Below are 18,157 nucleotides of genomic sequence, written 5' to 3'. Positions count from 1 at the left end.
TCATGTTCATCACACCAGCATTTTACAGAATTAATAATTATTAATTTCTGAATTTTCTCTGTTATCATTCTGTATTTCTTACGATAAATAATTACTCGTATATCAATGGTGAATCTAAAAATGCAAATCATGTGAAAAGGCACCTGCCATACACGTTCACTGTAAATACTTTGGTATAATTTAAAATTGCAAAAAATTGGATGCTTCTGCAAATTTTATTCTGGACTAGTTCTATCTGCCACTTTACCCCGAGTTATATCGTATTCATACTAATTTTATAATCGCAAACGTTGCTGCGTGCCAAGAAGGGAAAATAAAACTATCTTTCGCATCTATTATTATTAGTAAGAATATCTGTGGTAAATAATGATTAAAATATCGATTTCAAGTAATAGACGTAATAGTTAGGTATATACCTATAAATTGTAACCGGTTATTTTTTGTTATTAATAAATCAAGGTTGCTATTTTTTCCATTGGTTTCTAAGCGGCATGGTAGGTACATGATCGTTTAATTGGTTGGCGGGACGGGTCTGTCTAGTGTATGGTATAAAGCTGCGACGGAAACCTCCCATCAGCTCAGATTTGAGTCAATCCAATAATAATAATAACTCTTTTAATTCCGATATATAATACTATTACATGAAAAACACACATATGGGTCGATTATTAGTAGTACTATTAAACTACTTACGTCTATTAATACAAGGATATAAAGTTTATTATATCCCGTGTACAGGACTGGCAAACGTGCAAAAATCCGTAATTTTCCCTTTCTTGGTCCCTTTGGAATCGAGTATCCAATACCAATGAAATTTAAAAAGTACCACTAAGAAGCTACACTGAACCCAAAAATTTTAATAATCTTCTTAAAAACAAAGAAGTTATGCCCGTTTTAGTTTGGGTATGGATATTTTACCCAAAGGCTAAAACGGGTCCCTATTTCTAAGACTGCGGTCCGTCCGTCTATCACCAGGATGTATCTCATGAACCGTGACAGTTAAACTATTAAAATTTTCACAGATGGTATATTTCTGTTGCCGCTATAAAACCAAATAAATATTTTAGAGGGTTACGATACAACATACATTATTTTTTGGCCGTTTTTGAATATAATGGTACAGAACCCTCCCTGCGCGATTCTCACTGGCAATATTGGTTGGTTTTTTTAAGTCGATTACCGTCGGTACCTACCGGTTATTATCGATAGCTTGTGTTATTTCTTCTTGGTTCCCACCAATAACTCAAACGTGGGTACGTTTGAGCAGAGTCGTTTTTCAAATTACTAATGTTATAAAGCTGAAGACTTTTTAGGTATGTTAACACGCGCTTAGCTCAGAAACTAGCAATACGAGTTGAAAATTAAATAAAATATTTTTAATGAGGCAGGTTGCGGACTATATATATATTTTAAGGAGATCTGTAGAACAAAGCTGATTCGACTAATTACAACCAGCGCAACATCAAAGCAAATAGAGCTGTAATAGAAAAAAATAACTTCAAAATGCCGAGTACACTCGATAATAATACCAATAAACCAATCTATCTCGGTACAAAGGGAAAAAAACAATAATCATTACCCCCCCTACAAACACCCTATATGATCGCACACATTAACAAAGCGCTGTATTGTACACGCGGGAGGTACGCATGTGTGTAAACGACAGCTGCAAAACTTGAACTCTGGGCTATGGTTCCCAAACTTTTTATTATTAACTTACCTTGGTAATTAATAATTTGTCGTACGTATTAAAACAAGTTTTCATCGTCTTTTTTTAATGCCTCGCTTATAATACTAATAAATTAACAAATATATATTTTCTTTTATTTATCCAAATAAATAATGAATGAACATGTTGTAATCTACATCAACGATTTAAAGGTGAAATAATTATCGTTAATAGTAATTATCTAGGTAAAACAATTTTGTTGAATAAAATACATTTTTCGGTTATATTATTACTATATTTTTTCATTCATTTGTTCATAATATTATATTACATAGTTATTGGTTTCAAATAACGTAACACCTTCAATTAAGTTCGAATACTTTGTTAAAAATAAATTAAGGTATAACTGAGTTTTTTTTAATCGCGTTTTTTTGTATATTATGAATATGATTCCAGAATTACACACTCTTTTAATAATATACCTCGGGTAAGGTTTAATTTATTCCGCCTAGTTTATGTATAAAGTATTCTCGGATCTTGTTAATTAAATTTCAATAGGATTTAAATTCAAAATTCGCTTATTCAAAACTGAGGTTAAATCGCGATTTACAATTACATTTGTTACAGACTAAAATCAAGATATTTAATTGAAAAAAATAACCGGTGAACGAAATGACGTTAGGTTATATATATTTGAGGGCAATTTGAATTAACAACGTTATAAAATTTGGGTACAATGAACGGAAGGCGGATCGCCTTGAAAACTTGAATGTGAAAATCATTGCAAAAGGAAAAAAACGGTTGTAACTGGCGCTTTTACTTTATAAGACGATGATATCACCGCTTCATAAGGCACACGTGATTTAGACGGATAACAGCTTCGAAATAATACCTTTAAAGACAAATAATGTTTTAAAAACAGGATCGCAATTTTGGGAAGCGCATGTTTTCGGAACGATAATATTTAGGGTTCTTTTTTGTTGTAGTCATCTCAGCCATAACGTATGGGTGCCTTTGCCTGCAGTTGTGTGTGTTTTTTTTTCGAAAACTTGACCCCCTCAGTCAGTTATGATTCGACCGTTGACGCGGACGGTTGTGCTCGTGTGCTCTTTTTGATCTAGTCATTGTGTCCAAAATTTTATACTTGTAGTTTATTAGTGCGTGCTGTAGTGTTTTCTAAAGTAATTCTAGTACTAATTTAGTTTTTAGTAAGGTGTTTCAAAATTTTAGGCAATTTGAAGACTGATTTTTTTAATGAACGGATTTGATCTAGTTTGGTAAGTACTTTTTGTTGTATTGAAGGTATTTTTTATATTACTTTAAGTGCAATAACTGTTACATTTTTAAATTTTTTCGAATTAATACATATTTCACGATATTATGTCACCTTTTTTTTGTATTGATAGATTAACTTGTAAAAGACTTTATTTTTGTGACATATAATTAATAAAATATGTCCATGTAAGACATGTTTCTAAATTCAAATTCAAATCGTTTATTTAGTTCATTTAAACATACCTACTTAGTATTATAAAAAAATAGCCGAATTTATTAGCTGCTGCTGTAAAGGACAATTTAAAGTCGTTTGACTACTAGATAGGTATGACATTTTGCTCATAAATATTAAATATAGGTAGGTGTGTAGATGTAAGTGTTGAATTTCTGCGTAGGTTCTAAGCAAAGCTATTCGTTTGCTTTTTCTCACTACAAATTAATATGCTGCATCAGGATTCGGTTTCATTCGGTTGGAATATACTTGAAATACTGGTAGGTATGTAGGTAGGCAGGCACATGTTGTTCAAACGTGGACTGGTTTCTTTGACAACTAAATTTAGACCAAGTTTACGAGTTCACCTTAAGTTGATTAACCTTAGTTGTTATGCCCTTGACTATGCTACAGCCGGTTTTTGCTTGAATCATTTATATAAATGACTATTATTCATAATATAATACAGCATGAATTCGCAGCTTTGCCTGGTTTGATTACAATACTTAAATAGGCTTAAAAACAATACAAAAAATCGTAGTATCCTAGATTCTGCCAGTTGGGTAGTTAAAGGTTTTTTGTTAATGTATAGAAATAATTACTTCATGCTACAGAAGAAATTTAATTCCTCGGAGATAATAAAAAAATCCTAACCTTAAAAAAGTATATATCGTATTCGAATTTATTAAGAGTGGATATGCTAAAAATTTTAATAATTTTATGAACCTATTAAAATATTTATTAAAGGGTTTTATTTAAATAATCTGTGATTAAACTAGGCACGAAAATAGTTTCTTTATAAAAACATTTACTACTTTTTAAACTGATTTAAAAGCTATAAGCAGGTACGGATATGATTGTAGGTCAGCTGAAAAAAAACCTTTGTTAGCATGCTTTGTTCAGTAACTGGTGCCCACATTGTGTAATACATATTCGGAGAACAAGTTTAATCCAATTCGGTTGCTCATTTGTTCACATGTTATACGAGAACCTTCAGTGTGTTCTTAGGGAAGCCTTTTAGAGAAATTGCCTTCCGATTTGGGAGCTTACGTTGTTATGTTACGCCTTTAATACTATGGTAGACATCTACAATTTTTTTATGCGGTTACTAGCTGTCTCGCCCGTCTTCGCCCGCGTATATTACGGTTTATTACAAATCCCATGGGAACCGTTTGTTTTTCTGGAAGAAAAAGTACCCTATGTTACTCCATCCTTTCAACTAGCTCTATGCCAAAATCAAGTTGAGAGGTTACTTAGGGTGTATGGACGACAAACAAAAAACAAACTTTTACATTTTTAATATGTATTCAGTTAAGATTTTTACTGTTTGGTGGATTTGGGAACTGTCATTTAATAAGTAATGATATACTTACCTTATATCAGGTACACATCATTATTATCATCTGCTTATTATCATCCAAGTGCCCAATATAGCACAGTACAGGCTGGGGGGCTTTAATATAACTGCATACGAAGATTACTTTGGAGTCAAGGGCTAACCAGTGGAAAAACAAAAAAAGTATATACCTACCTAACTATCGAATCTTTCGATATGGAAATTTCGTATAAGCAAAATACATGTACTTATACAGCGTATCGTGTTGTATACGTATATGTATATCATGTACATATACGTGACAGCCGACTGGCGCAGTGGGCTGCTGCTTTCTGAGTCCAAGGTCGTCGGTTCGATTCCCACAACTAGAAAATGTTTGTGTGATGAACATGAATATTTGTCAGTGTCTGGGTGTTTTTATGAATATTCTATGTATTTATGTATATTATTCATGAAATATTAATCAGTTATCTTAGTACCCATAACACATGCTACACTTACTTTGGGGCTAGATGGCGATGTGTGTATTGTTCGTATATATAGGTAAGTAACATAAGCAGATTATGTTGCACTTTTTTTCTTAAAGCTCTGGGCAGTTTTGCTTGCTAGGTATGCATGATTTATTGTACTACAGCGATAAGTTGTAGGAACGTGTTACCTAGTACCTATCGCTTCTCTGATAACAAGGATTTCTACCTTGTAAATACCTACTTGGCGCATTTTTACTAGAGCTGTACTACATCTAGGCAATTATTATAAAGCTGTAGAGGTGTTTTATATATTGGTACGCGCTTACCTCAGAAATCGAGATCGATGTCGATATTAATGAAGGTTACGGTATATTTAACGCCACCCTTAAATCCCTATTCGTCATGTGAAACCGCGGGGTATACCTATCTATAATTATAATATCCTCAACAATTTCATATTATTTCGTAATAATTGCGAAATAAAAATGTCTATTACATTTTATTGTACGTAAATTGTATTATCAAAAACTTACTCACGCGGTCTTATCGCATGTGAGTGTTTTTATCTAGACTTTGGTTGACTAGAACTTTTCATACAATTAGACAAATTTCCGGCGACCATTAAAAATTATTTAAAATCTAATAAATGTATTAGTTTAGTTATAGGTTTCAATACATTGATTGTTCTCTTTTAGGCATCAACAATATAGAATTATCCAAAGATTTGTTTTAAGTTTTTTTTTTAATTCTGCTCATAGGTATTAGGTATGTTGTACATACTTACAATGCTGTCTCTTTCCCGTTGTACGGTATTGTTTCGGATATTCCCAACTTTAGTTCTATTCCTCAACTTTTTTTTTTTTTGGTAATTTATTATAGGATAGATGCTCTCTAGAATGATCTTGTACCTATTTCAAACTGTCTTTGTTATTCATTTTATGGCTTACGATATCGAATTGCAACACATCGGTTCGTTTTAAGAAAACCGCTCAGGTTAGGTATATTAATAAAAAAAAAACAGAAAATTACGAAAAAATAACAATGATGTTTTTTTTTATTTCATTCATATTAACGGCCCGTTAAAGGCCACGGTCTCCTCCCACACTGAAAAGGGGATGAGTCCTTAGTCCACTACGCTGACTTAGTGCGGATTGGTGGACTCCACACACCTTTAACAACGAAAAGTTGGATGTGCGTGCTGGGATTCGAACTCGGCCCCCCAAAAGTAATTTCGAGCTCCTCCTACTTGATTTACAAGAAAGGAATTATTATAGTAATTAATCTAAAGCAAAATAGCACAAATTATAACAGCTACTACGAACAGCTTCGTCCCACAGTTTCCCGGAATAAACTAATTGTTTTCAACGAGGTTCTTGTAAACACACAGATTCTTGGAAATATAGTAGGTAGATAATAGCAAACTTAGTCATAATTCTGACAGATGCTGCGGCCAGTCCCCTCTTTGTATACCTACCAGACATACAAAGTTACAATTAACGTTAAAGCTTAATAAACCGTAATCCGAAACAACGAGACATTGGCAAAGACAAATGTTTATCCGGTGGAAGGCTTCGGCCGTGGCTAGTTAACACCCTACTGGCCAGGACGTGCCGCCAAGCGTTTTAGCGTTTCGGTGACACGGCGTGTTAAAAATCATAGGGCTATGGGTGTATACCTTAATAACCAAATAACCAAAAATATCCATTTGAGACTATCTTCATATACTACTAGACGAGATTGCAGTCAGGGGCTAACTGTGTGGGGGTGTATCAAAGAAACAGCCGTATGTTTATATTTATCTAAAAGAGTGTGTATACTTTTTATTCCTTATTTCCCTAAGGAAAGGGAATTAATATTAGAATGAGCTTTACCAAAGCATAGCAGTGTACAGCTAGCAATGCTATAATATCAAATATTTAGCGTCAAACTATACCGTTGCTGAAATGAAATAGGGAATTATGCAAGCCCTCTATCTTGATTGCTCTAATAGTTATTAGACCGAATGTCGTCCGTTTAGGGTATGATTTTATGTACAAGCTGAGCGGTGAGAGGAGCGAGTTGTTAATTGTTATTTGCATCGCTTTGACATTGATTAAGTAAAGATTACACAAAAAGAACTTAAGTACATTCCTTATTAAAAATACAAATAGTTGAATAAAGTTTGCTTATAGTCCGGTCTATTTAGTTAATTAAGGAACGTTATTTTAATAATTAAATATTTGTTTTCTGAACTTAAAGTAATTCATTAATAAGTTTTCAATTTCAGCAGTTTTAGTTAAATACTGAACCGGTATCAGTATAGATGTACCACCCTTAGTCAAAGCCTTGTTTTTCAAATTTTATGCGTGTCTTGAATAGTACAATTCACACTATCACATGCAATCTTTTTTAAATTCCTGTTACCTATTTATTTATTAAAGTCAAAAGTCAGTCATAAGTATATATATTCAAGTAGGCCCATAAGGCCCCTTATGATGCATACATTTTATGAAAACATGGTAGTGATATAATGGCGATAACCATATTCGTAAACTTTAATCTATTTAGTAAGCAAACAATATGAAATATAGTACACTTACAAAGAAAGCTTATCTCTAAATATATTTGTTCGTGGAATCCGCTCCTAGAAGCTCCTAGAACGTTTGTTACTTTAAAATCGCAAACCGCTCAGTGCATCAAACCATCGCTCCCGTAACTAAGAGACATCAGAGATTTGGTATTCAGATTTTAGTTAGTCGTTAGGTTCGATTTGATTTATGGCCGTGAGGGATAGCGCACAGTTTCCTTCTCGTGCTTAAGTGGTGTGCCATTGTAGCTACCGGACCACCCTGTGCAGTGCGCACCGCCGCGCCCTAATGGTGGGAATGACAAATGGTGATCACTGCGCTCGGACATGCAAGTTAACAGCTACGTGGCGAACGTGACTGCATCTTTAATACGATGGACATTGAGTTTAATTTGCAACGATCGCCTCTTACAAGATTAAAATAAACTAATACAAAAATTGTGCCGTGTGGTGATACGAACTCTTCCCGCGGGTGTCCTACGAGTCGACAAAAAGAATACCACGGAGAACAGGCTACTGCGGTTACCCACCTGTCTAATCTGGTGTAAGTGATGATGAAGAGTGCAGACTAGGATGGTAGCGACTGACATTGTAGGGATAGTTATGAAATCCATACCTCTAATCAGATTCCGAGCAGCATCGTACCGGAATGGAAAATCGCTTTGTCGGTTGGATGGTAACTAGCATCGAACGAAGGCTCAGACCAGTCCAGGGAAAATTTTGAAATTATAAATTCCCCTGCTAAGGGTGACGTGAAGTACGGGCAGCGGAATCCTCTGTGCTATTATTACCATCTACTGCGACCACAAACTCGTCCGTCCAACCTGGTGATTGTCTGGTCGTTTTGAAGATGGGCAAATCCTATAGGCATGCAATTCTGATGTAAATATTTTAGTTAAAAAGGAAAATTACCACGCGACAACCTAGCGGTTGGAAATAAAACAATAACCCCATCCGTGCTACGAAAATTCCCACACCCCGTACCTGAAAGCTGTAATTTTTATTCATTATTTTCTTTGTTCCCCTGGCGCCAAACTTGCGATGCGGTCCGCGCGAACGCGATTCCTTTGTTTCTTTATCAATATATATTTCCTTGGCCGCAAATATGTTTTTGTTGGTTCGTAGAAGGCTCTACCTGTCGTGTTAGGGTTAAGACAACGCCGGGGTAGTATTGTCCCTCCTTATTGTTGTTACAATACATCAGGTAGTTTTAGAATGCGGCTTGATAAAGAAACCTCTTAATGTTTGTGATAAGGTTCATGACCACGTTGGTTGGTTGGTTAGCATGTTCGAACACGGAGCACGAGGCCCTTGGATCGATTTGCCAGTTCCCATTTCGGATTTAAGAAATCGGCGAAGTCCACCGTGTTGCCTTGAAAGTACATGAAGCCTCCTGGTAAACTATATAACAATTAAAAAAACAAGTTACAATTTTATTCTTGTTTTAATGCTTTTATTCCCAGCCTTAAATATCGTATTACTGGAACAAAATGTGACAGTAGGTACTGAAGTTCGTTTACTTTAACTAAAGTTTTAAGTAAATAAGTTTGTGTCTACCCTGCAGTTCAGACTGTAAAAAAACAGTTGTCGAACCTACCTTTACTGTGTTCTAATACATTGGTACGAGCGAGAAGGATATGAAGAGACCGGATTTTTTATTTATCTATAGTGCTAAGTGAGATTCAATCTTTAAAACGACCAGAAAATCAAGGTCTCCAAAAGACGGAGATTCAATACAGCTATGTTAGGAGCCGAAAGGACGGGGCGTCTTCCCCATTAGTCATAGCAGGAATTCCTCAGGGCTGCCAGTCGTGATTAATAGAATTAATTACTTTCTTTTCTTCGCGTGAGAATTTTTTTTACAAGGCTTAAGCTTCAAGCGTTCTTGCACGTTCAATAAATATACTGCAACTCAACTTTATATAAACGATTGATTCTAATCACAATTGCCGTCGTTTCTTGCGTTTCACGGATTCTGAGATTTGTATTAAGTTTATAGACAGACGGACGGAGATGGGCCAAAGTCCTGTGAGCAGTATTGGCTTGGAGTGTATACTAAAAACGAAATTCCATAGCATCTTACCACTCAAAAGCACTAGACCAATCAAAAGCAAAAAAATTATAAGCAACAGCCCTTCATAGAGTGTTTTCAACCTTAGACACAGTCATATAATGCAATCAAAATCTTAAGAATATTGGTATTTTGGCTCGTAAAGTTTAAATCCCCTTCAAGAATAGGAAAGTAAATTTTTTAAAGTGCCTAGCTAAATTCAGCAGGTATTGAATACATATTTTAAATTCAGACAGTAAAGCAAGTCGCTATTCCCGTATCACTTGAACCACAAGATGGAGCTACAAATGGTTACTAGCGGAAATGTCATCTTGACGCGTATTGATTTCTGATGTGCCGTGACGTCACTTTATCGCCGCCGCAGCAGAATAATGCAATTATGTCTAACCTACAGTCACACGTAATCGGGTTACAGGTTGCATCGTGTGTGATTTTTTATACAGCAAAGTACCTTTGATGTGGCAATAGTTTGTAATTATTGTTACATTACTCGCTGATAGGAATAAATGTTACTAAACTTCATGAGTCATGATATATATTGTAGGTATTGGATAGTTGCTTAAGCACATCGATTCATTTCAACCTCCGTGACGCAGTGGTGATCGCTGATTAAACAGACAATGTTTAATGAAAGGTTCCGGGATCCTTGCCGGTGTAATTTAGGAACTTATAATTTCGGAATGTTCTCTGATATGGTGGGAGGATTCGGCCGTGGATAGTCACGATCCTACAGACAAAGTCTTCCGTTCTGAGCAGCGGTATGACATGTTTAACTTAGAATTAAAAAAAAAACATAACAGGCTATATGACACCTAGGCATATTTGAACAAAGAATTTTTAATTTTGATCAAACATTCAAAGTCTGTTAAATAAATTGCCTATCCGCAGTCGGGTTGTATTAGGTAACTTAAAAAGTTCACTGCACGAATAAGTTATTTTACAACGCAAAGTAATGTAGATTAAAGTTTAAACATAGTTAGTAGGGGAGGCCAGCTTAAACTTTGTTAGGTTAACCCACATTTGACGGCGTGTGTAGTAAACGGGTTATAGAATAGATTATACTAAGAATTAGTTTACTGTGGTAGATTGCGTGTGTTAGAAATTCAAGATTATTATTAAAATTTAAAAGTATTGTAATAATATGTTTCTAGGTCTTAGGTACAGACAAAATCTGCATCTTTATTCAAGTATTCTTCCTGAGATTAAAAAAACAACGTCACTAAAACATTACGTAGATCCAGTGCTCCGTTGCTGCAAAAACAACAAATCCACATACAAACCCTCCGAATTATATCACTAGGTATGCCTCTTACTATTAAAGTAAGTCGAATTACGTATGTATACTTAATTAAGAAAACGTTTATTTTCGAAAGTCACGAAGGCATCATAATTTTTGAAAAAAATATTGCACTGCAAAACCTTAAGGAAATGCTCCAACGCATTCCAAAAAGAGTTACTTTGGCATGTAAACTATTGCCATTAAATTCTCATATTCAAGACAAATTTCCGAGAAGGCGCTTAAATTAAATTCGTAATTAATGTAAGACCAACCTCTTAGTAGACAATAGTTACCCTGCTTTAAAATCGAAAATGGTCTATTACGTACGCTAGAATTATTCTCATCAAAAACATACAGGGTCATTTCAGTTAATAAAATACGTTGCTCATCTGCATAAAATACAGCAGTCCATAACATTATTATTATTAGTCCCAAACATAATTCAACGAGAAAAGCTTTATTTACGCACACATGGACACTAAATAGTAGTTGGGCAACTTATTCGTCCAAATATCTTTACACGCTTGCATAATTAACTTTAAGAGAGTATATAATAAACTATTCGACCCCATATCCATGTCTTAACCGTTGGAACTATTAAACTATTATTCGTGTCACCCCAAGACGTGAGAAGAAAGTAACCCCTAAATCTATTCACACGGTCAGGTGACTTTTTCTATTCCCATACAAAAGATTTTCTAGTCTTGAGCAAGTTCGTTTATTTACGAGTATAACGGTTCCACATTAAACATAACACCTTTGTTACCAACTTCATCGCTCTTTTTATAATACAAAAGAGTTTTTTTTTCAACGAAGACGAGAAATCAGAAGACGAGTTCATAAGATCTTTATGTGAATATAAAATTCTTAAGTAAAAAGCGCTATTAACAAGTTTAGCCCATTACCCGAATGGAGTTTATAAAGTTAAAAAAAAAAGATTCAAGTTTCTTTAACGTCTTTCTTGAGTCATATTTCTTGGGATTTGGTGTCGACGAGTGTGGGCCGCCTTAAATTACAATAAATTTTTGTTTAATTTAGTAACTAATTACCTAATTCAATAAATTCTATTTGTGTGCGTGTATCCTTAAATCCTTGTACAGTTATTTATACCACTTGTGTAGCCATAATAGATAATATATGTTTGCTTAAGTCGAGTGGTTAGGCTTTCCCTAGTTTTCTTCTGTATTAATGTTTTTTTTTTTTAGAAATGTGCGGTAAAATTAGCTTACTAAAAAGCTTAGTTTGCTACTCAAAATTCAAGGTGTATTGTTTTCGTTTTATATATTTTTCTGACAGTCTTATAATTTTACGAATACAATCATAATTTTTAAGCAAGGTACAGAATTCTCGGTTCGTGATCTAAGAAGGCTTACTTTATAGTTAAAAAAACTCTTAAGAAATTTGGTTTAAACCTTTCATCCAAATTATAAGCTCAATTCCTACAGGGCACGGTCGATCGTGTTGTTTAGATTTTAATTGAGGCCCGTATCTCCCCAACTTGGGTGAAACCATCGCTTTACGAAACGAAACTTACTTTGGTCCTTTGAAGGCGGGATAAAACAGCTGTTAAACACGTTTTCTTTGATTTCCAGAGATTTAATTAAAGGATTAATGGATAATAAAGTATTAACGGGGATCCTGTTGAGTATTTATTGGCCTGATATAAAAGCTCAGGATCACTCAGCAGGCGAGGCATTTTCGGAGTATCTTTTAGTGGTCAGATGACAAATGTTGCGTAGAAGAACCGGATTTATCGTCATCGATTTACGTCTAGGCGGGACATAGCACGGAGAAACGATAGACTATGGGATCCCTAGGTATTCGAATGGCCTCTTCACTGGTAAACGCAGCGTTGGCCTCCACTTAGACATCAAATGAGTCGCAGGAACCGCTGTTCCACCCTCATAGGTATCTTTTCTCGTAAAAATCTTTCTTATTTAATATTAACGCCTAAGAACGAAAGAACATTAATTTTAGAAGGTAGATTATTTAGCATCCAAATTAAAAGTTCTTTTTGCGTCCGGGGGTAAAAAAATAATATTCATATCAGCGCCAGATTGTCATTAAGTCCCAACTGTTGAAAATAAGTTATAACCTTTATTACTTAATTCAGGCAAACGTTGGAAGTGCAGAGATAAATTGTCACTTACCTAGCAGCGCCTCGCTTCGCCTTCGACTTATTAAAGCTTCAGCGCAATGTAGATAGTCGATGTAATCAGAGCGACAAAGTCCCAAATGGGCCTGTCGACTCCGGATTAGGTACTTTATACAGGGTTGGCAAGTGGAAACTATTTACTTTTAAACGACTGCAACTAACGAAACAAATTAGTCAACTCATTACCGGCCCTCTACTGGGCATGGGTCTTTTCCCACATTGAGAAGGGTTTAGGCCCTAGTCCACCACGCTGGCCCAATGCGGATTGGTAGTCTCCACACGCCTTTGAGAACATACCTAATGGAGAACTCTCCGGCTGTAGGTTTCCTCACGATGTTTCTCTTCACCGTTAAAGCAAGAGATATTCAAATAGCTCACAATGCACATAACTTAGAAACAGTTCAAGGTGCTGAGACATGAACTCGACCCCCTGAAAGTGCAGCCGAAGTGGGTTGTAGATGTGTAGCACGCCAGAGGGCGCTGTGAAACTTTGTTTTGGTTATTAATTTTTTATTTATAATTTTAATAAAATATTAATTTCTAATATAAGCTTAACTTTGTTTGCCATAATACAGGTGTGTAAAATTAATAGGAAAACCCCAAATGAAAGGCTGAAATATCAAAAAAAACTTTTTCCTGAATTGCCACTTCGGATTATTTGCTAAAGCGTTACTTATTTTTGACGTGATTTACTTTTACTTAAAGCGTTCTTTAATTGGAACGTAGTTCAGCGTGTCTTCTAATTTCTATATTATTCTTTCGCTACACTTTTCATCATAAAAAAATCTCACATAATACATGTGAGATTTTATGTATATTTATTTATTCTTGTAAAATTGTGCCGACTTCAAAAACAAAGGCCGAAATATGAATTTTATACAGTTTGATTGCTTTTGTTGTGCGTCGTAACTAAATTGGCAAAGTTGCTAAGTGTATTATAACTTTGTTTGCCCTCACAAAATGTGTAGTAAAGAATAAAAGAATTATTATATAAATAAAAACGTATGATCCCCAGGAGAATCGAACTTTTTTTTGTCTCGAAAGTGGATTGAGTAACTATATGGAAGAATTATTTTACGTTTGTGTCAATACATTTATTTTAAGTGTACAAATGAAGCTATCATCCTAATGCGATGTTCATATTTTTATGTGATGTTCGTATCAAATGTGCTTATTTAAATAAAATATTATTTGACTTAGTCTAGTTAGTTTTGTAGGCTATATTTTAGGCCACTACTCTTTGTATATGATTTGCGTAGGGAAAGGACTTTCATTCGAAACCCGTAACTTTTATAAATAGGTTTTTAAAAATTATCACCATCACAACACAACACAATAACTTAATTTTCATATGAAACCGGGTGATAACCAAAACATCGATATAAATAAATAGCGAACAAATATTTTACATTAATCCGACCGACATAAAAATTAGCGCCATCAATCGGAATGCCCATGAACTACTACAGTGAGCCGTAGTATTTTTTCTTACTCATTGACAGATTGGGGGCCGCTTATTGTATTCTTCCAGTACATTTAAATCATACTGTCTCGTCGGCAATACAAGGATATTTCACGTATATTATAGGATTTTTTCACATTTTTGACCAATTATTTTTATTTTTTTACTACACAAACTACTAAAATTAGTATTCTTCGCATCCTGAACCTCACATGAGTTTATTTAGACGCTGCACATTCCTCTAAAATCTAATAAGTCGGTGGTTTGTTCAATGACCCTGTCCATACGCAATAATATAATAAGAATGTGGCGACAACAATAATTTTCAACAAAATCTGACGCTCGCGTTAGTCACAGATCAAAGATAAGACATGGCGGCCAATATTCAAATCGTGCTTCGTAAACCGTCGTCGGCGACTTTCCGCCAAACACCATTAATCATTGATCTGCCCATCCGCGTCTCTTTCTAGTGGACTTTTGAGAAATAATAAGGAAGAATTTTAGTTCTCGATACAAACACGTTTCTATTTAAACTGGGCACGGATGTCGGAGCGTTTGTGTGAAGTTCATTAATTTCTCTCTCTTTCGGGAACCGAGTTGGTGTTCTGTGTGAATGTAATACTTCAATGTTATATGCTTCTTTTGATTAAAATTTTAAAAGTTCGCTAAAAGGCTCGTTATAATTATCCTCAGCGTATCAATGTCCCACAGCTCGAGCACAGACTCCTCTTTTTAGGCAGAAATTTGGAGCTTAGACCTCCGCTCTGGTCAGACGCGGGTAATGGCAGGCCTTAAAGATAATGGCAGTATGCCCCAGTGCTATTATAATCAGAACCGACGGCTTAACTTGCTCTTGGAGGCTTCTGGACGATAGCCTAACTCACCGCTGGTACTAAGGTCTTCTGGAATTTTGTTCCGTAGTCGAGAAGGCCGCAGGATCAAGGAGGACAGTCACATTAAGCTTTAAAAGCTGGATTACAGTCATTCTCAGTAAAGTGCCACAGCCGGGAAAAAGGCTCGTCTGTTAGAAGAGGATTTTAGAGCCGCCGCGCTACTTCAATGCGGGTTAATGGGCTGACAGCTAAACTAAGATTTTGTGACATACAATCGATTCTAGAGATAATCCTCGCTCCAGATCCATCTAATATGCCAACATTTCCAATATTGGTTCCAATGTGTGTGGATAGGTTTTCAGCACCATTTACTCGCCTTGAGCTCCATCGAGCATTAGATTTAATTTGTTGGTTCCGATCCGCAGTCGCATTGAAAACCGGGTTTTATGCTCGGATAAATTTACCCAGTTACTAACTTCAGCATTTTTTTTTAAATCCAATTGAATACTTATCTTTAGTAGGTATATTTTTAAAAAGCTTTTTAAAATTATTGAAGAGATCTTTTATTTTTGCCTATAAATTTTCACGTCTTAAATTTAGCTTTAAAATTCAGATTTAAGTATTAAACTGCAGGTTATTTATTCAAAAATGGTTTTAAAGTTCATAGAAATAATTCCGGAAGCTTTATGTTTGTAATTTTGTAGGCACAAAAAAAACAGCTGTTGGTTTTATTCTGGAAAAAGTATATACATCATGCATTATTTTGATTATACTTAAGATAATGTTAACAGTATTTTAATGACAATCATATTTAAGGGAAAAGTTACTGATAGACACCTATTTTTATTAAAATTCTCAAAAAATAATAATAATAATAATAATAATAATAAATATACTACGACAATACACACATCGCCATCTAGCCCCAAAGTAAGCGTAGCTTGTGTTATGGGTACTGAGATAGGTGATGAATATTTTTTTATGAATATAATACACATAAATACTTGTCTTAAATGCCGAGCTAGATTCATAGCAAGCTTAATATATAGTTCGTTTTCAAGCCACTCAGACACAAAACAAAGACACTCGCGAACTCAACAAATTATTGGCGTTATTTCACCTCGAAATATCTTTTATCTTCCCCATAAGTTCTACTTAAACCTGTTTTATGCGAACGTGACTCGAACTTGGCAACTTTGGGGTATACGAAAACATAATATAATAAAATACGAATCAAGTTTCCACAATACAAACTTTGTTTACGACATCAAAGTTATACAAGGTACCTGTAACCCTTAGTGTAAGTTTACAAGTAAACTAACGTCGCGACCACGTTAGCGGGGTTCTGTAATTTTTTATGGAGAAATAAACTTAATTTATAGGGCCTCTATAGAGTGTAAATCATCAGCACTACGCCAAAGAGATCGGATATTAGTAGCACTGAATTTGCGACTCCGATCAAGTGGAATATGATACAATGCACTTTGTCTTTATAATCCCTATATATATATATATTGACGGCCGATTGTCGCAGGTTGCAGCGAGCCTGCTTTCTGAGTCCAAGGCCGTGGGTTCGATTCCCACAACTGGAAAATGTTTGTGTGATGAGCATGAATGTTTTTCAGTGTCTGGGTGTTTATATGTATATTATAAGTATTTATGTATTATATTCATAAAAATATTCAACAGCTATCTTAGTACCCATAACACAAGCTAGGCTTACTTTGGGGCTAGATGGCGATGTGTGTATTGTCGTAGTATATTTAAATTTAAATTAAATTTAAATTTATATATAAACACTATATATAACACTTATAATTCAACGATACTACAGGTACTATACTCTTAAAATAAGTTTAGTATCACATTTGCTCGCTACTGGTTACAATTATAATCGTGTGCAGTACGGAAATACGAATAGAGTAAAATGGATCTTTTTTATCTCTTTTTAATACTTATAATCATTCCTGCATTAAGTCTATTTACTCAGAAATTACATTTACTCTACGATTGCCAGTCTGGGTAACTGTTATGTTGTATGCCTTCGAGAATATTTGCATCAACTTACGCAACTCTTGTCTAACTTCTTGTAATACTTCTTTGATGAAGTCTGTTATTATTTTTCTTAAATTCCTGAGTAAATTGAGTAAATCCGGGACACTAAGAGCTTATTACTAACGCAGTAGTAGGTATTTAAAACGACTATTTTCATTGTACCTCCAATTTCGTTAAACTGTTGTAGTTTGAACTTACATACATAATCTATATAAGCTTCCATTGCGTAAAACCTACCAGTATGGCCATTGACCTACAAATAGGTACATATTAAGCATTCGCCACACCTTCCGGTGTATTAGTACTAGGTAGGCAGCATAAAGTTTATCTGTGGAAAATTGGACTGCTCGTAGTCAGTCATTTTAAATTAGGTACGTTTCTTACAACGAGCACCGTGGACCTTGCACATTATATGGACATCAATTAAAGCATTAAAATGTTTATTTTATGTTTTGATAATTAAAATGAGATAGATATGCTGTCAATCGTCAAAATATGTCAATGAAAAATAAGAGCTCACCTACATTGTGGGAACCTGTTTCCATTAGTTTACTTATATGTGTAGCGCCAGACAAATGATCATAATAAATACGCAGTTAGTTGTTATCATTGCGTATTTTGTATGACATCTTTGGACAGCTAATATTTAAACCAGCAAAAAGTTATGGAACAATAGTTTGATATTTTTAAGATGACTCTATATCCCATATATTTACTACCCCTTCACTGTTAGCCTTGTATACTTTTTATCCCTAAATATTAATGGGAACGGGAA

General features: G+C 34.8%; 1 protein-coding gene across 7 annotated transcripts in view; it reads left to right on the top strand.

Annotated features, from left to right (window-relative positions):
- The window catches only part of LOC120624924 (brain tumor protein), a 190,648-nt gene that overhangs the window by 121,024 nt on the left and 51,467 nt on the right, over positions 1-18,157 (top strand). The window contains exon 1 of one of the 7 annotated variants that reach the window (XM_039891739.1): positions 2,717-2,946. The exons of the other annotated variants lie outside the window; for them this stretch is intronic. Coding sequence (XP_039747673.1) covers positions 2,924-2,946 — 23 coding nt within the window. The 5' untranslated portion in view covers positions 2,717-2,923. Of the gene's footprint in view, positions 1-2,716; positions 2,947-18,157 lie in introns of those variants that run through there. 7 annotated transcript variants of the gene reach the window in all.

This window comes from Pararge aegeria, chromosome 7 (assembly GCF_905163445.1).
Source record: "Pararge aegeria chromosome 7, ilParAegt1.1, whole genome shotgun sequence".
In the NCBI taxonomy this organism is placed as follows: Eukaryota; Metazoa; Arthropoda; class Insecta; order Lepidoptera; family Nymphalidae; genus Pararge; species Pararge aegeria.
Note: the sequence above shows the minus strand (reverse complement) of the source record. Positions and strands in the feature narration are given on the sequence as shown.